The sequence below is a fragment of the Anguilla anguilla genome, chromosome 15 (genome assembly GCF_013347855.1).
Source record: "Anguilla anguilla isolate fAngAng1 chromosome 15, fAngAng1.pri, whole genome shotgun sequence".
Lineage (NCBI taxonomy): Eukaryota > Metazoa > Chordata > Actinopteri > Anguilliformes > Anguillidae > Anguilla > Anguilla anguilla.
Window position 1 is genome coordinate 36,508,363 of NC_049215.1, and position 18,628 is coordinate 36,526,990.

The window sequence follows — 18,628 nt, forward strand, 5'->3', positions numbered from 1 at the left end:
CATTTTTGCAATTGAAGTTATACGAAAGCGGAAAAAGCGATACACTGGTTTTGTTTACTTCCGTTCCGTGACCGTTCTAGATCTACGTGAAATAGCCTAGGCATATTGCAATATAATTTAAGTATTGTTTATATGCCTAAATTGAAATGAGCAGTTCCTCACTAGCTGAAGGAAGAGAAGGAAATAAATATTTGTAATTCCAAAAAAAAAAGAACACAGGCGAACGCTACTGTCAAGTTGTCCGGGAAAAGAGCTTCGCCAATTCACGAGATCATTTGACTCTTCAGGACATCCGTAGTAGACGTCATCAGAAAAAGACAGATATTTACGTAGTTTCTGTGCGTGGATTTAAGGAATGGATTGGCAATTATTGGTGCCAGTGAAAGCTTGCTAATTTTACGCTAGGCAAGATCAATCAGGATCAATTGTCATAATGTAAGTATGTCGATAGCAAGCCAATTAACCGACAGTTTAGGGACTTATGCACTCACTGTAAGTAACTAGCATAAGATGCATACGATGTCTAGCTGGCGGACAAGTTAGCTTGGTAGTTGCAATCCAGTTTAAGGGGAGCCGTTATTGGTTTTCATAATTATCCTCCTGTGTTGATGGTTTGACAGTTTTTTTTAATGACGTTACTTATCATACGTTATTGTACTGTTTTTCTCTTGGATTCTGTAGTCTTACTGTTGTGATAACTACTTTATTATTTAGCCGTAATTTCTACAGAGTCTTGTTTGTGTGCTTTGATTACTAAGGGCTGACTATTGGAAATCACAACCCAAAAAATTCTGCCAGTACTGCAAATGTTGGATTGCGGACAACAAACCGGTGAGCGGCCGTCTGTTAGGGGGTTTATATGCAGTTTATGTGGTCTGTGAACATTTATAATAAAATATAGGCTATATTATAAAAACATACTTCTATATTGGGTATTTATAAAATACATTTACAAATGTATACATTTTGCATTGAATCACTGTTCGATTATGACTAAACCCGTGCTGAGGACTGTTGCTGCAGTTCAACTGGGTGCTCTATAGTCGAGGTATATTTGTGTACTTGTAGGCTACTGCAATGCAATATTTTATTTGTTGTATTCACACAGAGTGTTGAGTTTCATGAAAGGGGGAAGAATCACAAGGAAAATGTGGCTGCTAAAATTTCAGAGGTATGTATATTTGTATAAAGTTTAAACTACAGTATAAAACTAAATAATCCCCTAATCATGTAAATAAAATCCCTTCAGTAACTATGTCAAAGTATGTGAAAAAGCCTTTAAAGCCAATTTTTACAAATAAATACAATAAGATGAAATTCGTCTTCAGAATCACATTTCAACAATCTACTCAACTGCAGGGGGCAGTATTAGTAAGTGCAGTTGGTGAAGCAATTATAGGGCGGGCTATACTGCCTGTTGTGGTCTTGATCCAGTACCAAGCGGGCATAATACAAGGACCAGTACTGTTGATATCATTCTTCTTTTCATTAAAAAAAAAACCTGACCGAAGGCTTCTGCTGCACATTAACAGGGGAGAACCACTTTCAAAAGTGGGGAGCACCACTTTTTCGAGTATGGCATTTGATTTTAACTAACTGTTAAGTTACAGTAGACAGGGTTTTCCTTTTATCTTGAAAATACGAGATATGACATCTCTGAGAAGTTTCACATTAAGAATGCTTTTGTGACACTCGTCCTGTGCAGATTAAGCAGAAGAGCATGGACAAGGCCAAGCAGGAGGACCGCATGTCTAAGGAGTTTGCAGCGATGGAGGACGCAGCGATGAAGGCCTTTCAGGAGGATCTGAAACGGCTCCAGGCCGAATCGGGTAATCAGCTGCAGAGCTGCTCCTCCCGAGGAAACGCGTCTCATTTGGTCAAAGCTACGGCTTCACTTTCCAACTTTAGATTTATAAAAATTCTGTTTGTATTTATGTCCTTTGATGCTATGTTTATTTTACTTATTGTAGTTTGATCCTAGTCATCTGGGATACATTTTTTCTGTATTCTTTATTTTAAAAAAGTAATAATGCTTGATAACAGTGTAATGATACAGTAGGTGTTAACATTTCGCTTTACACTTATTTAAATTTTTTTAAACGTTTTTCCAAAATGATACTGGACCGTAAGATTTACCAATGTGAATTTGACTGTGTTGTTTGAAATGGCTAATGTGTTCAGTCATTTTGGGTGTTGTGTCTGTGAAGCCAGCGCAGAGGCTGAAGCCTCCGGAAGCAGCCAATCGGGGACTTGGCTTGAGGGCGCTTCTGATGAAGGACACACCTACTACTACAACACGCTGACCGGGGGTAGGCCTCAGACTAACTAGCTATGGATGCCTCAGACCTGAGCAGTTGGTGTAAATACTCACCGGCGGTGCCAGAGGCAGTTTGGTGTAAATACTCACCGGCGGTGCCAGAGGCAGTTTGGTGTAAATACTCACCGGCGGTGACAGAGGCGGTTTGGTGTAAATACTCACCGGCCGTGCCAGAGGCGGTTTGGTGTAAATACTCACCGGCGGTGCCAGAGGCAGTTTGGTGTAAATACTCACCGGCGGTGACAGAGGCGGTTTGGAGTTTGTGTGCGCGGCTGATTAAGGGCAGAAAGGGCACGTTTCCCCACACCAGCAGCTGAGCGTCTCTGTGGCTCTTTCTATTGCAGAATCCCAGTGGGAGAAGCCCAAAGGTTTTCAGGGGAAAGAAAAAAATCAGAAGAAATCAAAACAGAGGAGAGCGAATGAGGTAAAACATATTAGTATTTTTGATTTGCTAATTTACTCCTTACTTTTTGATCATGGCTTTTTCTTACAAGTAGTAGGAAATGTATTGTCTTTAGTGGCCCTGGACAGATCTCTTTTACATCTCGGTCTGTGTTTCATCTGTGATGTGTTTTATGCAGAAATCTCAGAGTTGCCGGTGGATGGAGGCCCAGAGCCCAGAAGGCTATACCTACTACTACAACTCAGTCACCGGGGGTGAGTTCTCCCTCCCCAGAGCTGTCCCCAGGGGGAATTAGACTGCACTGTAACACACACACACACACACACACACACAGACTGTGCTGTAACTGTAACACACACACTCACACACACACACAGACTGTGCTGTAACTGTAACACACACACACACACACACACACACACAGACTGTGCTGTAACTGTAACACACACACACACACAGACTGCGCTGTAACACACACACACACACACACACAGACTGCACTGTAACACACACACACACTGCGCTGTAACACACACACACACACACACACAGACTGCGCTGTAACTGTAACACACACACACACAGACTGTGCTGTAACTGTAACACACACACACACACACACAGACTGTGCTGTAACTGTAACACACACACACACACACAGACTGCACTGTAACACACACACACACACTGCGCTGTAACACACACACACACACACAGACTGCGCTGTAACTGTAACACACACACACACAGACTGTGCTGTAACACACACACACACACACACACAGACTGTGTTGTAACTAACACACACACATACACACTGCGCTGTAACACACACACACACACACAGACTGTGCTGTAACTGTAACACACACACACACACACACACAGACTGTGTTGTAACTAACACACACACACACACACACACAGACTGTGCTGTAACTGTAACACACACACACACAGACTGTGCTGTAACTGTAACACACACACACAGACTGTGTTGTAACTAACACACACACATACACACTGCGCTGTAACACACACACACACTGTGCTGTAACTAACACACACACACACAGACTGTGCTGTAACTGTAACACACACACACACACACACACACAGACTGTGCTGTAGCTGTAACTGTAACACACACACACACACACACACACAGACTGTGCTGTAGCTGTAACTGTAACACACACACACACACACACACACAGACTGTGCTGTAGCTGTAACTGTAACACACACACACACACACACACACACACACAGACTGTGCTGTAACTGTAACACACACACACACACACCCTCACTGCGTGATCCTGTCTGCAGAGAGCAGCTGGGAGAAGCCGGCGGGGTACCGTCCACCGGAGCGGACGGCCAGGAGCGGAGAAACGGGGGGGCAGGGGGACCACGCGCCCCCCCTGCGCGACCCCCCCGCAGCGGAGGAGAAGAGCTCAGAGAAGGCCACAGCCCCATCTGAGCCAGAGGCCAGCAGGGTGCCACAGGTCGCCAAGATCAGCTTCAGGGTGAGAGAGAGTGGGGGGTGTGACGGCCTGGTTCAATAAAGCATAAATAAAAATCAGACTGTAAACGATCAAAACTGCATTCCCTGTAGAAAAGAAAACTAGAGAAGCCTCCGGAAGGGGGAGCAGAGGAGGACAAGGCTGACAGCGGAGAGGATGATGGGAATGAGGAAGTGGAAGACGTACGCGAGAAACCCGCTCAGTGTGATAAAGAGGAGGAGGAGGCGGAAGAGAAAGAGAAAGCAGAGAAGGAGAAGAAAGCGGAAGATAAAGAGAAAGAGGAGGCGAAACCGAAAGTGAAGGCTGTGGTGAAAAAGCCCAGGAAGACCAACCCTTATGGGGACTGGGAGCAGATCCAGGAGGAGATTGACCCCTAGTAAGTTCACCTTACCTCTTGCTTCCCCTGAATCAGTCCAGCAGAATCACACCACCAGTGTACCCTCTGTCCACATGGGACGCTGGCCAACCAGTCACACAAACCCTGGGGTAGATCATCAGTGTACCCTCTGTCCACATGGGACGCTGGCCAAACAGTCACAAACCCTGGGTTAGATCACTTCACCAGTGTGCCCTCTGTCCACATGGGACGCTGGCCAACAAGTCACAAACCCTGGGTTAGATCACTTCACCAGTGTGCCCTCTGTCCACATGGGACGCTGGCCAACCAGTCACAAACCCTGGGTTAGATCACTTCATCAGTGTACCCTCTGGCCACATGGGAGGCTGGCCAACAAGTCACAAACCCTGGGTTAGATCACTTCACCAGTGTGCCCTCTGTCCACATGGGACACTGGCCAACCAGTCACAAACCCTGGGCACTACTTCGCAGATCTGGGCCACCTGTGTGGAGAGTAGTACAGCAACCCTTTAGTGCTTGACCCAGAGTATTACATTACTTTACATTACAGGCATTTGGCAGATGCTCTTATCCAGAGCGACGTACAACAAAGTGTATCATCATAACCAGGAACAAGTATGTTGAAAACCCTAGAGGGAAGTACAGTTCCAAGTGCAGGGAACGACCGCGTAGTTTAACTTGGACCCTGTAGGTTAATCTGATTAACACGAGCAAAAACAGCAACAAAGCAGTCTGTGCAAATAATACAAGCAATAGTTGAGTAGGCACGAGTGCAATAACTAAGTCAGCTAAGATAAACAGCTTACCTAGCTACAACCCTAAGATTACATAGTCAATTAGAGACTACAGGGAGGTAGGGAGGGATGGGGAGAGGTGCAGCCTGAAGAGGTGAGTCTTCAGTCGTCACTTGTAATGTTGAGTAATGTTGCTTTCTGTAAAGCGTCTTTGGGACAGGTTAAAGAAAGGTGAAGTTAGAAATGAATAAAATGGTTGTATATATATATATATATATATATATATATATATACACACACTAAAAATGTTTTTTTTTTTTTGTTTTGTTAGTGCCCAAAAGCCTCTGTTAGTAATGACTCACCTCTGTCCCTTACAGCGAGAACGTGGATCTGCAGCTCCCCCAAGTGGAGGGTGTGTGTACTGCGCCGGCTCCCTGCGAACTGCCCCCAGAGCCCAAGGTGAAGTTCAGAGAGCGAACCATCACCTCGCTGGGGGGCGAGGGGGGCGAGGCGGGGGCGGTCTTCCGGAAGAGGAAGGCGGAAAACGGGAAGTCCAGGAGCCTTCGGCAGCGGGCGGAAGATGACTGAGGATAAACTTGGACTCACAGATTCAGGCTCGGAACGTTCTGCCACTCTCTCTTAAGAGACTGTGAATCGTCTCCATTTTAAGAAAGGTTTTTTTTTCCAGTTTTAACAGCAGGTCTGACTGGACCCCTTTTTTCCGCCCTTGACACTGGTATGTTCGTACTCAAGCAGTCAGTTTGTTGACCACCTCTGTGAGCACATTGTGTGGTTATGAGTTTTTTTTAAATGCCTAAGGTTGTTGGAGAATTGAATAATACACAGATTCCTATTGTGTATGGACAGTTTTTGATGAATAACGTGACTGCAAATCTCAGAATATTTTTATAATGAGCTAATGAAATAAGATTAGCAACATGCCGACGGACAGTTATCGTGTGGGGTCCATCAGTGCAGGTTCCTGTGTTTGGCCCCTTCTCATGAATTAGCACCACAGGGTTTGATTTCCTCATGAAAAACAGAATGGAAAATGCTCTGTGTGGGTAAGAAGTTTACCCCCTGTCTGTCATTTGAGAAATGTTCAAGTTTACAATTTTGAATAAAATATTAAAGTGTTTTGGTAATGGGTCAAAACTTAAACAGTGTGCTGTCATGATACCTTTTGAATCATATCACGGAAGAACAGGCTCAAGGTCACAGCAACTTCTGGGACTAAAGCCTTGAAAAGGGGCTGGAACTCAAGAATCTTACGTTGTGGATCGCATCCCGACCACACCTGACTGTGGCCGGTAGCTCAGTAGGGTGACGCGTAATTGTTTCTTTGATTGATCCAGTATGTCTTTACAGTCAGTACTGTGTATCTTCTCCAAATGATCCACTCGTTTGTGAACAGGTCATACCATGGCAGTCATTCCAGTCTTGGCTTGTTTAAAAAAAGATTTTGAATTTTTCATGTAAAATATTTTTTGATAGATACATTAATTGATCTTGGGAAATATGTCATAAAGATGGGGGACCTGTCCATTTGTATTTGTATTAAAAAATGACTCTGCTGTGCAGCAGGTAATCATGGGTAAGTCAGTCTATTCAGGCTGCATGAGGTTTCTTTAATTTTTAACAGGGCAAAGTGTTATTGTAAGATCTCTATGGAAACGATGTGTTGATATGTTGGCACAGTTTGTAGCAGTTTTCAGACTGGCTTGACAGAACTGGTGAGTAGCTTTATGTAGTACCTTTTTATAGTTTCCTTATAGTAGCTTTATTATACCACTACAGTAGCCTAGAAACGGAAATCATTCTAATGTACGCAGGCAGCTGCAATTTAGTGTCAAATGGAACATGACCGAATATTCCTTTGTATAAGAGGGTGAGACCAGGACACGGGGTCACACAGCTGAAGACGCAGCAGGCACAGTTCTGAGTACTGAATTATGCAGCAACAGAAATGAGAAATCAGTTAAGTTCTCATCTTTTTCAAACAGCCATACTGTCTAAACTGGAGGAACAAAATGCCGAACAGAGCTCAGGAGGTAAGTCATGTTCCATTTATAATGGCGGTAAATTAAACGACAAAAAAAAAATCTCTGCTCATAGTGCTTCTGTCTACCTCTCACTACTCGGCTATTCTTAAATTTTATCCTGATGGATTTCTCTGTGCTTAAACCGGGTCCTGTGTCCCCTGCAGGATGCGGTTATTAACCTGAAGTCGGTCCAGGATCTGTCGCGGTACCTGGGCTTTGAGTGGCCGGTTCTGGCCTACGAGCTGGGCTTCACTCGGGCGGAACTCAGGCGGTTCCACACGGTAGCGGCAGAGAAGAAGGCCCAGGCCAAGAGCATGCTGGAGTGCTGGTATGTGGCTCACAGACCCAGCTCCCACACCACCATCACCCTGGCTTTACATTAGCAATGCCAATTAGCAATTGTTCTGTCCATTTCAGTTCTTTGAATCGATTATCCAAATTACATTACGTCACAGATCCTGATTACACAACTTATGCGTAGTATCCACTTATACAGCTGGATCTTTACTGAAGCAGGTCACAAGCGAAGTACACCTTGCTCACAGGTACAAAGGAAACCAAACCTCAGGCTATGGCATTATTCTAAATAAATGTGGAGGCAGAAGGTCATTGGTCCAAATATAAGGGCTATGTAATAACATCGTACCCTTGAGCTAGGTTAATTAGTTTTTTAACCTCTGTAAATGTATGCTGCTATATAAATGCACAAATGTTACCTCTCCAAATTTTGGTGGATGACGATGGTTACTTATCAGATAAGAAAAATAACACTATGTGAACATTGGCAGGAAGTGAACTGAAGTGAGGATTTAAGTCTTCAGTAAACATGTGAAAGAGACTTTGGGCATGAGCAACTGGTACTAATATAAGTACAGATTTAAGTATGTACACCTGGACAGAGTAGGATGTTTCCCCTTACCCCACGCAGGTACAGCAGGTCGTGGGACAAGCCCAATAAGACCAAGCTCCTGCGGGACGCTTTGGAGCGGGCGGGGCGGAGGGACCTGTCGGACCGCCTGCTGTGTATTCACTGGGGGCACCAGAAGCTGAGCTCCAGGGTGGAGCTGCCCGCGGCCTTCCCCTTCATCATCACCGTGCACAAAACCATAGACAACCACGAGGGCCTGCGCAGGATCAACGAGCTCAACCGCCGATATACCTAACTGTCCCTGTAACCCACGTCATCACGTTGACTGAAGAGGTCTCTCTTATCAGCTCAAATGAAAAAAAGGCTCATAGAAGGCTTTTCCTTCTTTCACAAAAAAGGTCTATTCAACTGCAATTTTCTTCTAGTCTGAAGATTTGAGTGGAAATTTTAAAATTCTGTTTTGATTGCTGTAGCCAATTTATAGTGTGCTTGGACTGATTTTAATGGAACACGTTTGGCTTGGAAATGGGTTAATACAGTACATGCGTTGAACAGTTAAAGAATATATCCAGCCAGTACTGTGCTGTTAAGGTGATTTTCAAAATTACATTCTTGAACCTCAAAGTCAGTTGGCTCCATTGCTGAATTATTTCTGGATTGTATTAATCAGAATATTTTGTGCTAAAAAAAAAAAAAACTATTCCCCAAGGATGAATAATATATACAGTCATCTGTATTTTTGTCAGTGGCTGCAACACAGCTGTAATCGCTGTTGTCTTTCCCATGTGGAGGTCAGCAGAAAGGCAGAGTTTGACCTTAATCCCTTGGAAAATCTGTTCAAAATCGAATTTGAAAATGGGAAGCTTACACTAAATTGTGTGCTTGTTTGTTTTCTTTCAAATGAAGGATAAGCACCTGAATCAAATATGCCTACAAAATGTGATAATTTGATGGTTGTCTTGCGATACAACCAACCTTCTTAATTTCAATTCCCTGTTTTAGCTAAATACTTTTTGCAAATACTTTGTCAAATAAATGCGCGTAAATTCTAGACTGGCTAATGTCTTAATTTTGTAGTGTAGTACTACAACCAGCGGGGCAGTTCCTAGGCTTAAAATTGGCAGTTTTTATTATTATTTTTTTTTATTTTTTTTATTAATTTTTTTAAACATTTTTTAAAAAGCGATCCCGATTTAGCATTTTACTACCCAGTATATGCTAAACTGATACTTATATTTCCACATGAGACCATGGCTTTGATGCACCATTACGCATAACAAACTGAAAACCAGACCAGTGAGCTTCTGTCCATTTTATCAGTTGTCACACAAAAAGTGTTACCTATCAGGGAATAAATTAAGGAAAATATATTCCATTGACCATCTAATCCAATAAACGGTGTTAATCTTTCTGTCGCACACTTGCACACGCTCCACGCCAACGTCCTTCAACAAAAACATTTCGTTTACTAAACCGTTACAGAGCTACTTTAACAAAGCAGGTGGGACGTTGAGATAGTCAACCTAACCTATTACAGAGCAAGATAACTGCCACCAATAGTGGCGTTCTGCAGCAAAATAAGCAATAGCAAGTTTGTTTGACCGATATTACGTCGATAGAGTTGTGGTTGCAGGACAGACATAAAATTCCGCTATGAGAAGGTAAATATAATGGTAGTCCGTGCAATATTCAACCGCTGTAATTTAAAAAGAAGATATTATCGAAACTGGTGGCACTGTCATTCAGGAAATATGGTTCTAATTTGCGGCAGCGATGAAATAGACAGCCGGGGCAGCTCCACTGTTTACACTGATAAAACGTCAACTAGCTGGCTAGCTTACGCTAACTAGCTCCATACTTTTTCAGGTGTGAGTACGGTTAGCTAACGCACAAATTCGCGTTTTAACCAGACAGAGACTGAAATTAAATTTAGCTAACATTTAAAGAGGTCCGCTCGCAGTTCAGGCGAACATCTGTTGCCGTTTTTGTATTTATCACGGATATGGTTTTTTGTTCTTTTTAAAGAATGGCTTCAGTTCTAAGCTGTTTCAGCGGTCCCGAAGAGTTGGAGGATATGAATCACGCCAGGAGTTTACTGAAAGAGCTCAAGTTGTTCTACGACTCAAAATTGCTTGTGGACGTTACCATCGAAGTGGACCCGGACTGTCCGTCCCACCAGCAGAACGCAGGGCCAGGAAAGAGCAAGTTTTGCACAGAGAGTGGAAAACTCTTCCCTTGTAACCGTAACGTACTAGCGGCAGCCAGTCCCTACTTCAAGAGCATGTTCACCGGGGGGCTTTACGAAAGCAAGCAACAGAAAGTGACGATACATGACGTGGACGCCGATTCCATGTCTCTAATTATTGACTACTGCTATACTGGCAAAGTGCAAATAACGGAGGCCAACGTGCAAAGACTATACGCGGCAGCCAACATGCTGCAGCTGGAATATGTCAGGTACGCATGCTCTAGTTTTATGACCAGAAGACTGGACGTCTCAAACTGTATGGCGATTCTGAAATTCGCAGACACGTTTGACAATCATGACTTAAAAAGCGAGGCCCAGGGTTTCGTCGCCAGAAACTTTGTGCAGCTGTGCAAGACGAGCAGGGAGCTCTGCGAACTGGACTTGACTCAAATCAAAGACATCCTGTCGCTGGACACCTTGGATGTGGACTGCGAGAGCAAAGTCTGTTCGGCCGCAATCCAGTGGATTGAGGCAAACCAGCGCGAGCAGACCGACGACGCCGTGGAGGTACTGAGGTGTGTCCGGTGGCACCTCTTCACAGAAAAGGACGCGGCTTACCTGGAAGGGCTCAAGTCCAAGCCGTGTGTCAAGCGCCACCTCGCGGGCTTCATGGCGGGGGTTAGCGGCGGCGGCGGTAACGGCGGGATGGAGTGGACTCCGCCCGCCCCCGCCCACGGGCCGGCGCACAGGATCGGGCGGAGCGCCAAAGAGATGATTCTGTTCTTCGGGAGACCCAACGAGCCCTTCATGTGCTACGACCCGTACTCGGAGGAGGTCCGTTCCATGGCGTCCCCTTTAATCAACCTGAGCAACCTGGGCTTTAAGAGATCCATAATGGAGACCTTCACTGTCTGCGTGTCCCCAGAAAATGACCTTTACCTGGCCTCGCAGCTGTCGAAGCACTTCTGGGTGTATAACCCCGTACTGAACAGCTGGCAGGAGCTGGCGGAGAGGCTAATCGGACGGGTTCACGCGGACATCGGCTACCTCAACGGGCACCTGTACATGCTGGGGGGGCGTGACCCCAACACGGACGCCAGGCTGAAGGACGTGGAGTGCTACAGCATCCAGAGGAATCAGTGGAGGCTGGTGGCCCCCCTGCCCCACTCCCTGGGCAAGATGCAGATCGCGGCCATGAACGACCGCCTGTACGTGGTCAACAAGCGGAGGATGCTCTGCTACGAGCCGCAGAGGAACCGCTGGCTGCCCGGGGCGTCGCTGAAGCACGGCAAGCTGCACAAGGCCTGCGTGTTCCAGGACCAGATCTTCTGCCTGTGCGACATCCCGGTGGTGAAGGCCTACAGCCCCGCCCGGGGCGAGTGGAGGCGCATCGGGGACATCCCCATGGACAGCAACGCGCTCAACTACCAGGTGGTGCAGCACAGCGGCCGGCTGCTGCTGCTGACTGTGTCCCTCGCCCACCACAACAGGAACCGGGTCATTGTGCACGAGTACGACCCCGCCCGCGACGGCTGGAGGAACGTGGCCAGCATGCTGGGCTCCTCCTTCGGCTACATCAGCCTCTCGGCGCGCCTGTACCCCTCCAGCCTGGGCTCGGGGCAGAGCTTTTTCGCCGAGGAGGACGACGACAGCGGCTCCAGCGCCGACTGGGACCTGGACGGCCTGACTGACGCTGACTCGGACTCGGGGAGCTCCAGCTCCTTCTCGGACGAGAACTGGTAGCACAGGGAGGAAGAGGTGCCCTGGAGTCACTGCGCTTCTGCAGCAGCCATAAAGATGTGGACACACACGTCATGAATTGTTTTTTGCCAAGATAAGCGAACTCAAGTAGCACCTCGTTAATATATAATTTTCTTTTTAGTATGACTGTTAAAAATGAATTGTGTTTGTCAGTATTTGAAATTAATTTTCCTCCAAGTGCATTGATAGTTTGCACAGCACACATACAGTATCAAGGAGCAAAAAGGTAGTGTGGTGTCAGGATCATACAACGCCAAGAAGCCATCAGTTGATGAATGTCATGCATATTTTCAGAGCTTTTGGGTAATTTTGTTATTAGTGGATTACTTGTTGGTCAGGGTTTCAGAGCTTCTGGTCTTTGAACACGTTGCCAAAATTATGTGGTTCACCATTCGTCTCAAAAGAATCTAGTTTGGGTGCAGAGAGCAAAAGAGTACCGAGTATCTTTAAGAGAAACGCACACAGAAAAGGGCTATGAGTACCCGGTCTGGATGGGCCCACAGGCTAGCATATTTTCATACAGTATTATGCTTATAGAACACGATGTCACACTGTTCAACAGCAGAACAGGCCATTTGTGTCATACATTTCATTTAGAAGTTAACCTGGGCAGCTGTCCTTTTCCATTCCCCACATTTTGGACTGAAAACAGTGGTCCTGCTTTTTAACAGGTTTAGGGGAAATAACACATTATTTATGGCACAAAACGCCTTGAATTAATAAACCTGTTCTTAAGAAACTGCTGCTCCATTCCTTTGAGTGATGTAGCTTTTCTTGTTTTTTTTCTTCTTGTGTTTGATATAGCTGAGCAATGTCATCTGCTGCAACAAAGTGCTTGTCCTATGTGCACATCCAACCTACATTCTTCATTTTGGAGAAAGGGAGGGAACAGCATCAACTTTGCATTTATTTAGATAGCTAAATAATAATATAATACAGTATTTGTTACAGTAACACATCCCCATAGTCATAAACTCTGTGGCAAGATCGGTGGGTTCTATCATGTTTGGGTGACCTGTGTGGGACTGACCCTCCAGCACACCCCACAGACGCTGTTTTCAGGAGTCCAGGGTGCGAGCTCCACGGGCCTTCCCCTCCCCCGTGGGGCCGCCGTGCTCCAGAAGCTGCAGAAGAGCCTCCCGGTCAGCGTGAGCCATGAGCTCGGCGATCAGCTCGTCCAGCGCCTCCCCTCCTCTCAGAAACTCCTGAGCACGGCAGAGACGGCCAGAATGCGTTAATCCAAACGGGAGTGAGACACGGTGCTGATGCATTCGCCTCATGCTAGTACAGTGCTAAGGTGACACTGCTGAGCCATTAGCCTCATGCTAGTACAGCGCTAAGGTGACACTGCTGAGCCATTAGCCTCATGCTAGTACAGCGCTACGGTGGGACTGCTGATGCATTAGCCTCATGCTAGTACAGTGTGACGGTGGCACTGCAGATGCATTAGCCTCATGCTAGTACAGCACTAAGGTGAGCTCCATTAGCCTCATGCTAGTACAGGGCTAAGGTGAGATGCTGCTGAGCCATTAGTCTTATGCTAGTACAGCGCTACGGTGAGATGCTGAGCCATTAGCCTCATGCTATACAGCGCTAAGGTGAGACAGTGCTGAGCCATTAGCCTCATGCTAGTACAGCACTAAGGTAACACTGCTGATGCATTAGCCTCATGCTATACAGCGCTAAGGTGAGACACGGTGCTGAGCCATTAGCCTCATGCTAGTACAGCACTAAGGTAACACTGCTGATGCGTTACACTCATGCTAATGCTACTCTAAAGTGACAATGTTGTTCTGTTAGCCGTATGCAAAGATGTGGTGATCAAGGCTAGTTTTCAGAGCTCACTGGGTTCTCACGGAAAGCCAGTTGCTTTTTCCCAATATTGATTCCACACAAGTTAAGATTACTTTCACTGATTTTGCTAGAATTCCATTGGATATGAATGTCCATATGAAAATGCATTCTAACAAAATTCCTTATTGGACATTTTAAAACTAAATCAGAAACAAAACTATTAACATGGTTAGCGAACTGCCCTTGGTAGTAGGTGAGATGCCATTGTCAGATGAGATTGCCATCGTACCCTTGAGCAAGGAACTAAACCTGAACTGTTTCATTAAATACCTAATCTAATTGGCTGTTTTTAACTACCCTGAGCTGAGAAATATATTAAAATAGTCAGCCAGTGGATTTCCAGTACCCTGGCCTGCAGGAACGCACTGGGCTCCATACCTTAATGTCTCGGCTCATGTATCCTGTCCTGTGGTCAGTCACGCGGTTCTGAGAGAAGTTGTACGAACGAATCCTCTCCGACTGGGAGCGCGTCCCGACCTGGAAAACGGGGAAGTGCAGGACAGTAATGTTGGAATTCTGGGACTGGAATCTGGGCAGTGGGGCATGGCGGTAAAGGGCAGAGATGGCGGTAAAGGGCAGAGATGGCGGTAAGGGCTGAGATGGTGGTAAGCACCATCTGAGATGGCGGTAAAGTGCTATGATGGTGGTAAGCACTGAGATGACAGTAAAGTGCTGAGATGGCAGTAAAGGGCAGAGATGGCGGTAAGCTGTGATGGCGGTAAAGTGCGATAGCGGTAAGGGCTGCGATGGCGGTAAAGGGCTGAGATGGCGGTAAAGGGCAGAGATGGCGGTAAAGGACTGAGATGGTGGTAAGCACCATCTGAGATGGCGGTAAAGTGCTATGATGGTGGTAAGCACTGAGATGACAGTAAAGTGCTGAGATGACAGTAAAGGGCTGAGATGGCAGTAAGGGTTGCGATGACGGTAAAGTGCGTACCTGGAGCCTGCGAGCGCTGTGCCTCTGCTCGCCCTCCTGCTCAAGCATCTGCTGGTAGATCCGCGCCCGCAGGACGCGCATGGCGGTGTCGCGGTTCTGCAGCTGCGAGCGCGACTGCTGGCACTCCGCCGTCATCCCTGCGCAGAGGGGACACCGTCAGACAGCGCTACGCCTTTTACTCTCACCAGTGCTCACTGCAGCTTCCAGTTAGGCTACAGGAGCAGGAGACCATAATCACACACCAAGCACCAATCACAGCACATGCTACCAAGCACCAATCACAGCACACGCTACCAAGCACCAATCACAGCACACGCTACCAAGCACCAAACACAGCACATGCTACCAAGCACCAAACACAGCACATGCTACCAAGCACCAATCACAGCACACGCTACCAAGCACCAAACACAGCACATGCTACCAAGCACCAAACACAGCACACGCTACCAAGCACCAAACACAGCACACGCTACCAAACACCAATCACAGCACATGCTACCAAGCACCAAACACAGCACACGCTACCAAGCACCAAACACAGCACACGCTACCAAGCACCAATCACAGCACACGCTACCAAGCACCAATCACAGCACACGCTACCAAGCACCAATGACAGCACACGCTGCCAAGCACCAGTCACAGCACACGCTACCAAGCACCAGTCCCAGCACACGCTGAGCCATCTGCATTCTCCCACGCAGCGGTCGTGTGGAAAAGCTTCTCACCAGTGGGAATGTGTGTTATTCTGACTGCACTGTCTGTTGTGTTGACACTTTGGCCACCTGCTCCTTTGGATCGAAATGTGTCAATTCGCAACTCTTTGGGATCAATACTGATGTCTATCTATGGACAGAAAATAAGAGTGTTAGTACTGATATGTAGCAATGAATGAAGGAACCCAAAAAAAACAGCCAATAGGAACTGACCTTGCTGGGCTGGGGCAGGACGATGACGGTCATTGTTCCTGTGTGGATCCGCTCCATTCTGGACGACAGGCCGATTTCCGGGATCCTCTGCACACGGTGTGTCCCGCCCTCATACTTCAGGTGCTTGTAGACGGTGTCTCCCGAAATCCTTGCAGCCGCGTGATGTAGTCCACCTGAAGGATGGATACAAGCCAGACTGTGTTTTAACAGTGCATCTCCCCACCCCCCATCCTCCCACCACACACAGGATATTCTGCAGCATGGAAGACCGTAAGGAATGAACCATACCGTATTCAGCAGGGGTGTAATTCAGCAGTTCAAACTCCCAGTTTTTGTAGCTGGAGAAGCTCTGGTACATGTCAAACACCTCTCGAGTGAACTGCTGGCATATGTCACCTGAGAGTAAAAGAAGTGCATGAGTGTACCTCCAAACTAAGCACACAAGTTCACTTTGTGGAATTTTTAAATATTTATAACATATACTTATATGGAACACAAGTTTGTGGACATTCTCTACAGGTTTCTCTAAATGTGCAATGGTTAAACATGGTATGACCCTGTTCAGCCACTAGCATGTACACACACACACACACACACACACACACACACACACACACACACACACACACACACACACATGCACTGTAAAGCTGTGTTTTAAATGCAAGTCCAGGGAAAAGCCTCCCAGGGTTTCCTCTTTGTCCCTCACCTCCTGTTGTCCGTCCAGCTACCACCTCCAAAATGACGTCATTTGTGTCATGAACATCAATGGGTATCAATGACTGGAGCAACTGCAAGGCATTTTGACATATGTGAGTCACACGTGACTGTTACACACACACACTACCCACCTATCCATTACCTCTTCCACACTTTTCAACTATCGTGCCAGTAGACCTCAACAGTGTTGATTATTATTTAGCTGTAATCGTTAAACAAACATTTTCTTGTGAACAAGTTGAACTTTCCAAGTCAGTTTTGCCAAAACAAATCTTTAAAATGATTGAAAATACTGTCTTTTTAGCAGTACTGTCTTTAGTGGACAGAAAGAGGTCGAGTCCAAATGAAATTAAAGAGCTCCCCTTCATTTGGATTCAGGAAATGACCACAGAAAAGGTGTTCGAAGGAATAAAATGTGGTATTAGTCTGAAATTGTGTGCTTACTTCATTTCTGAGTCCATCAATTCGTTTTTCGATCTGTGCCTGCTCTTCTGTGAGAAGCTCAACCATCTGCTCATCTTCCTCAGCGCCTGAAGGAACACAAGGAAGACATGGCTGTTCAGCCACTTTGCGACAAACTGTACTAAATACGGCAGAAACCGAACTTTGCCAAAGATAGCAATGTATGTCAGCCTAATCGACCGACAGAGTTTCAAATCAAATGCATCTGTGATTCGGATATGCAATTATAACAAGAACGTTAGCATATGACAACTTTAGTAAAACATATGACAATTATGCACATTTGCTAAACCATGTAGCCTACATGCTGTACATCTAGAAGTAGTCTGGACCAGTTCTGACACCTAGTGGTCATCACCTGATTGATATTTTGAGTAAGAATGACAGTGATGGCATTTCATTCGGAGAGAGCGACATACTTTGGAGAAGAGCTTCCACCTCTTTCAAATCTTTCACGGCGTCCTCCGTGTTTTGAAATGCGGTCACCAAAGGCAGTAGTTCCACATGTCTTCTGTTAAGCAATCTTCTTTCAGCGTCATCGAGAAATCCGTTTTCTAATCTTTGAGTGATGTGATGATATTCAGCAACCAGGCCGTGCAAATGTCTTTGAACCGACTCCTGCTGGAGAAGATCCACAATCGCTGTGCTCTTATTGCAGTATGTTCGTTTTAGAGAAAATCTACCGTTCCAAGACAGGTAGCACATTGGCGATTTTGGCTTTGGTGTCAATAGTTTTGTCCGAGCGCCATTCTGAACGCCGTGAAGAACTCGGTAGCAGGTACATGCTCCCAAAGACAGTCGAACCAATTTATGCATAATTAGGCGTGATGACTTCCCCACCCTCAGTCATAAACACCTACAATGATAACTTACATTAGCAAGCACATAACCCATTTCCTTCAGATAAGCCAGTTACGCATTTAAAGGTTAACCATCAGACTAGGCTATTACAAAAATACAATAATTTAGAGCAGCCTATACCAATCGCGTTTAATGTATATAGCCTAAATAAGTTAATAATGGTGATTTCAGCCTTATTGTCCACTTCTAAATCTTGACTTGTTAATGAGAACACTACGAGGAAACAGCATGATGACCTCGCTGCACTTTGACAGGTCAATGTTGTAGTTTAAAGGAATTGTGGGATATGTAGGCTAGTACTTTCAATGATCCTAAATTTGCACGCTGAAAATGTTAATGAGAACAACACTATAAGCATGCATTTCCTCAGCGGAGTGAATTAAACACGATAATTCCATATATGTGGCATACCCTTCCGCTGTACATATTTTACATGTTGTTTTGTATTAACTTAACTTTTTACTGCACGAAAATACATCAGTTCCGTTGCACCTTAAAGCGTTATTATCTATGTGCTATTGCACCCAATTAATGCGAAATTCTTAAACTTAAATCTTAATAATAAAATAATGGAAAGACAATAGAACATAAAATGAAAAACAAAGGTCCCGCAGTTATTTGGTTTTGTTACTCCCCTTTAAGGAGAGCAGCTCGCGCAAACTCAA

At 45.7% G+C, this 18,628-nt stretch overlaps 4 protein-coding genes across 4 annotated transcripts; 3 read left to right on the plus strand and 1 right to left on the minus strand.

Annotated features, from left to right (window-relative positions):
• Window positions 1-55: 55 nt before the first annotated feature.
• On the plus strand, window positions 56-6,499 carry LOC118214114 (WW domain-binding protein 4-like). Its single transcript, XM_035393699.1, has 10 exons — window positions 56-435; window positions 759-831; window positions 1,109-1,171; window positions 1,706-1,829; window positions 2,208-2,309; window positions 2,662-2,741; window positions 2,899-2,974; window positions 4,053-4,249; window positions 4,339-4,622; window positions 5,716-6,499. Coding segments are annotated over exons 1-10 (1,212 nt in total). The 5' UTR covers window positions 56-433; the 3' UTR covers window positions 5,927-6,499.
• Window positions 6,500-6,845: 346 nt separating this feature from the next.
• On the plus strand, window positions 6,846-9,299 carry wu:fc50b12 (uncharacterized protein LOC103911624 homolog). Its single transcript, XM_035393701.1, has 4 exons — window positions 6,846-7,071; window positions 7,342-7,389; window positions 7,545-7,708; window positions 8,309-9,299. Exons 2-4 carry the CDS (start codon window positions 7,369-7,371, stop codon window positions 8,541-8,543), a joined length of 420 nt encoding a protein of 139 aa, XP_035249592.1. The 5' UTR covers window positions 6,846-7,071; window positions 7,342-7,368; the 3' UTR covers window positions 8,544-9,299.
• A 484-nt stretch (window positions 9,300-9,783) lies between these two features.
• kbtbd7 (kelch repeat and BTB (POZ) domain containing 7) lies at window positions 9,784-12,947 on the plus strand. Its single transcript, XM_035393672.1, has 2 exons — window positions 9,784-9,909; window positions 10,274-12,947. The coding sequence occupies exons 1-2, from the start codon at window positions 9,902-9,904 to the stop codon at window positions 12,177-12,179; spliced, it is 1,914 nt and encodes a 637-aa protein (XP_035249563.1). The 5' UTR covers window positions 9,784-9,901; the 3' UTR covers window positions 12,180-12,947.
• Window positions 12,948-13,084: 137 nt separating this feature from the next.
• On the minus strand, window positions 13,085-18,540 carry LOC118214106 (peptide chain release factor 1, mitochondrial-like). The gene is made up of 9 exons (XM_035393673.1): window positions 17,522-18,540; window positions 17,085-17,170; window positions 16,630-16,711; window positions 16,209-16,316; window positions 15,921-16,093; window positions 15,720-15,837; window positions 14,989-15,125; window positions 14,430-14,528; window positions 13,085-13,402 (listed from the first exon to the last, which is right to left on the minus strand). The coding sequence occupies exons 1-9, from the start codon at window positions 17,916-17,918 to the stop codon at window positions 13,256-13,258; spliced, it is 1,347 nt and encodes a 448-aa protein (XP_035249564.1). The 5' UTR covers window positions 17,919-18,540; the 3' UTR covers window positions 13,085-13,255.
• Window positions 18,541-18,628: the final 88 nt, after the last annotated feature.

Bases quoted from the DNA above. Each gene is read 5' to 3' on its own strand.
- LOC118214114 (XM_035393699.1), top strand. The intron at 1,172-1,705 runs GTATGTATATTT...CGTCCTGTGCAG, and splicing joins TGGCTGCTAAAATTTCAGAG to ATTAAGCAGAAGAGCATGGA. The intron at 4,250-4,338 runs GTGAGAGAGAGT...CATTCCCTGTAG, and splicing joins TCGCCAAGATCAGCTTCAGG to AAAAGAAAACTAGAGAAGCC.
- wu:fc50b12 (XM_035393701.1), top strand. From the start codon at position 7,369: ATGCCGAACAGAGCTCAGGAG. The intron at 7,390-7,544 runs GTAAGTCATGTT...TGTCCCCTGCAG, and splicing joins TGCCGAACAGAGCTCAGGAG to GATGCGGTTATTAACCTGAA. The intron at 7,709-8,308 runs GTATGTGGCTCA...TACCCCACGCAG, and splicing joins AAGAGCATGCTGGAGTGCTG to GTACAGCAGGTCGTGGGACA.
- LOC118214106 (XM_035393673.1), bottom strand. From the start codon at position 17,918: ATGCATAAATTGGTTCGACTGTCTTTGGGAGCATGTACCTGCTACCGA. The intron at 15,126-15,719 runs GTGAGAAGCTTT...CCCTCTGCGCAG, and splicing joins AATAACACACATTCCCACTG to GGATGACGGCGGAGTGCCAG. The intron at 14,529-14,988 runs GTACGCACTTTA...CCCGTTTTCCAG, and splicing joins ACAGCGCTCGCAGGCTCCAG to GTCGGGACGCGCTCCCAGTC.